General features: G+C 39.1%; 1 protein-coding gene across 9 annotated transcripts in view; it reads right to left on the bottom strand.

Annotated features, from left to right (window-relative positions):
• The window catches only part of Acaca (acetyl-CoA carboxylase alpha), a 271090-nt gene that overhangs the window by 173730 nt on the left and 94210 nt on the right, over nucleotides 1-3150 (bottom strand). For all 9 annotated transcript variants that reach the window (XM_021211498.1, XM_029546021.1, XM_029546020.1 and 6 more), the window contains one exon: nucleotides 2169-2267. In XM_021211498.1, coding sequence (XP_021067157.1) covers nucleotides 2169-2267 — 99 coding nt within the window. The remainder of the gene's footprint in view (nucleotides 1-2168; nucleotides 2268-3150) is intronic.

Raw genomic sequence — 3150 nt, 5'->3', positions numbered from 1 at the left:
AGGGGAACACCAGGGCCAAGAAGTGGGAGTGAGTGGGCAGGGGAACAGGGCAGGGGAAGGGTATAGGGGCATTTGGGATAGCATTTGAAATGTAAATGAAGAAAATATCTAATAAAATAATAAAAAATAAATTAAAAAAAAGAGCTATTGTATTTACCAAAATTAAAGGTAAATAAAGGGTAGGGAATAGAAAGATACAGGAAAACCTTGATCAGTTCTTGGAGATGATAGTATTCAGTTATAGAATGGGCCAGAATTTGGGGTGCTTACACTAGAAAGAGCAAGGAGAGTGAGCAGGGACCTAGTTACACAAATGGCAAGGATTGGGGGTAGGGTGGGAGCAGAGGGAAAGGGGAAAGGAAGAGAAAGAAAAGCATGGCAGACTGCACACAGCAACACACTGGCAAAATATCTTCAATGTTTTCAGGCCTGCTCTGGGGCCAGAGGTCTGAGAAATAATTCAATCTTTATGAGCCTTTGGAAATGGAAATGGCCATTTTATTGGTCTCAGCAGAGTCATGATGCTATGCTCCCTGAATGCCTCTGCATTCAGCTCCAAGGGGAACTACAGTCTCTCCATTCAAACAAGAAGGAATTCAACCTTTTAAACTATTTGACCCAGCAGGTCTGGAGAGGATATGGCAATCCTCTCCCTGGCAGTCAGAAGAACAAGGTTTCAAATCTTTTCAGCCTCAAGACAATGGTCATTCCTATTTTTAAAAGGTTTTAAGTGTGTTTGTGCTTTGTGTGTAAGTGTAAAAAAGGTGAAATTCATATTATTATTATTACTTGCTAAAAAAATTTACATGATACTCCAAAAAACTGGCAAAAATAAATCATTTCTCAGTTTTTCTTTTTATCTCTCTGTTTGGGAGGAAGGTGACCACTGACCTCTTTTGCATCCTCATACAAAATGCTGGCAGGCAGGCACACATCTGAGGAAGTAGGATCAAGTTTCTTGCTGGTGATCCACATTACTTCTCAGGCACTGCTGAAGTCTTACTTCACCTAACAAGCCTGCCTCTGAGGATATTTCCAGCCTACTCCAACTCCTACCAAAATATGTTTCCCTGGAGGTTCTCCAAATCAAGTTACTGCATCATTTCAGATCTCAGTTTAGTATCTGTACCTAATACTCAATTTATATTCCTAAAATATGATAAAAATCACAAGAGTAGTAAGCTAAGAGGTTTTCTTCTTCCTTTCTTTCTGTTTGTTTTTCAAGACAGGGTTTCTCTGTGTAGTCCTGGCTGTCCTGGAACTCACTCTGTAGACCAGGATGACCTTGAACTCACAGAGTTCCACCTGCTGAGCTGCCTGTGAATTGCCTAGTGTGGGTACAGGGAACTGAACTAAGATCCTCTGGAAGAACAGCAAACTGTATTAACCACTGAGCCACCTTTCCAACCTTTGATGACTATATTTTATTTCTAAAACTATCTATCTATCTATCTATCTATCTATCTATCTATCTATCCATCCATCCATTCATCCATCCATCTATCTTTGAGACAGGGTCTTTCTATATAACTCTGGTTCTCTTGGAACTCACTATGTAGACTAGGCTGGCCTTAAACGCAAGAGGATCTCCCTGCTCCTGCCTCTTGAGTGCTGGGCTCGAAGGCACACCCCACTCACGACCAGCACCCAGCTGACATTCTATTTCTTACCAAGTATCTCAATTCAGTCTAAAACAACTTAAGCCCAAGCCACATACTCTACATAGCCTCTCATACCTTAAGATAGAAAGGAGGAGGCTAGAGAGACGGCTCAGTGGATAAAGTCCTTGCTATGGAAGTGTGAGGCTCAGAGTTCAGATCTTCAGAACCCAAAAGCCAGGAAGGTACAGTAGTGCCTATAATCACAGCACTCAGGAGGCAGAGACAGGCAAGGTAGGGGTAGGCTGTCTAGCTAGAACAGCTGAATCAGAAAATACTAGCTAAAGCAAGTGAGAATTCCTCAATAGAGAATGGAGTTAAGGAAGGCCTTTGACATTTTGGCCTCTACATACGCCCATGTCCATGCACGTGCACGTGTATGTATACGTATATGTATGTATATATACTATGTGTTTGCACATACAGACATCACACAGACATATAAAATTAACAAGCAAGCAAGCAAACAAACAAACAAACAAACAAACAAAAAAAGAAATAATGTCTTACCACTGCCGCTCCAGGGAAGAGTTGGGATACCTGCAGTTTGAGCCACAATAGAAGATGCAATCTTATCCCCCAAAGCCCACATGGCCTGGCTTGGAGGGCCTAGAACAAAACAAGACAAGAAAAGAACCTTAACAGCAGCATCTCTGCCTCCTTATATTTGGTACAGATATTGGCCTTATAATTATTTTTATAATTATTTTGTCCCACTTATGACATGGTGATCACTACATTTTGAATCATCTTTACATTGTTTCTAGAATCCAATGTTGTACACAGTGCAAGTCCAATATATAGAAATTCTATCTTTAAATTTCTGAAAAATACAATTTTTGTGAATTGTTCTCCACATTAACCAAGTAACAAAGTCATTTCTCCAAAGATAAATCCTAAAGTAAAGCTGGTAAAATTTTAGGGTTTACATATGAAATATACCTTACTTGGTCTTAGGAAACCGAACAAAGAGATTTTTTTCCCCTTTAAATCCTTACAAAGCATAATCAGCATTGGGGAGGGGCCCTGACACAGAAACAACTGGAGCCATGTAACCTCCATTTTTCCTTTAGCTATGATAAAAGGAGAAAAGCTGAATGAAATACCTCTCAAGGGTAGAATATATAATTAATATATGCAAATATATACTATATAAATACATATAATGCAAAGGAGCTGATTCATATATAAGGGCACACTGCTAGGGTATCCTAGGAGTTAGTTACTTTTACTATCAAAAACCAGGTCGTTCTACATGTTATTTTAATGTTAATGGCAGTTTTTAAATAGTCAGTGTTTCAAAAACCAGTCTTTTTCATATCTCAGACTAAAGGATTCAGTAACAGAAAACATCAAGATAAAGTTAAAAAGAAAAAAAGAAAAAAAAAAAAAACAAAAAACCAGAAACAACTTAAGAAATGAAGGGATACCAGGCAATGGTGGTACATGCCATGGGAGACAGAGGCAGACAAATCTCTGAATTTGAGGCTTG

This window comes from Mus pahari, chromosome 14, assembly GCF_900095145.1.
Source record: "Mus pahari chromosome 14, PAHARI_EIJ_v1.1, whole genome shotgun sequence".
Classification (NCBI taxonomy): Eukaryota; Metazoa; Chordata; class Mammalia; order Rodentia; family Muridae; genus Mus; species Mus pahari.
The sequence above is the reverse complement of the archived record's forward strand: the minus strand, read 5'-3'. Positions and strand labels throughout refer to the sequence as shown.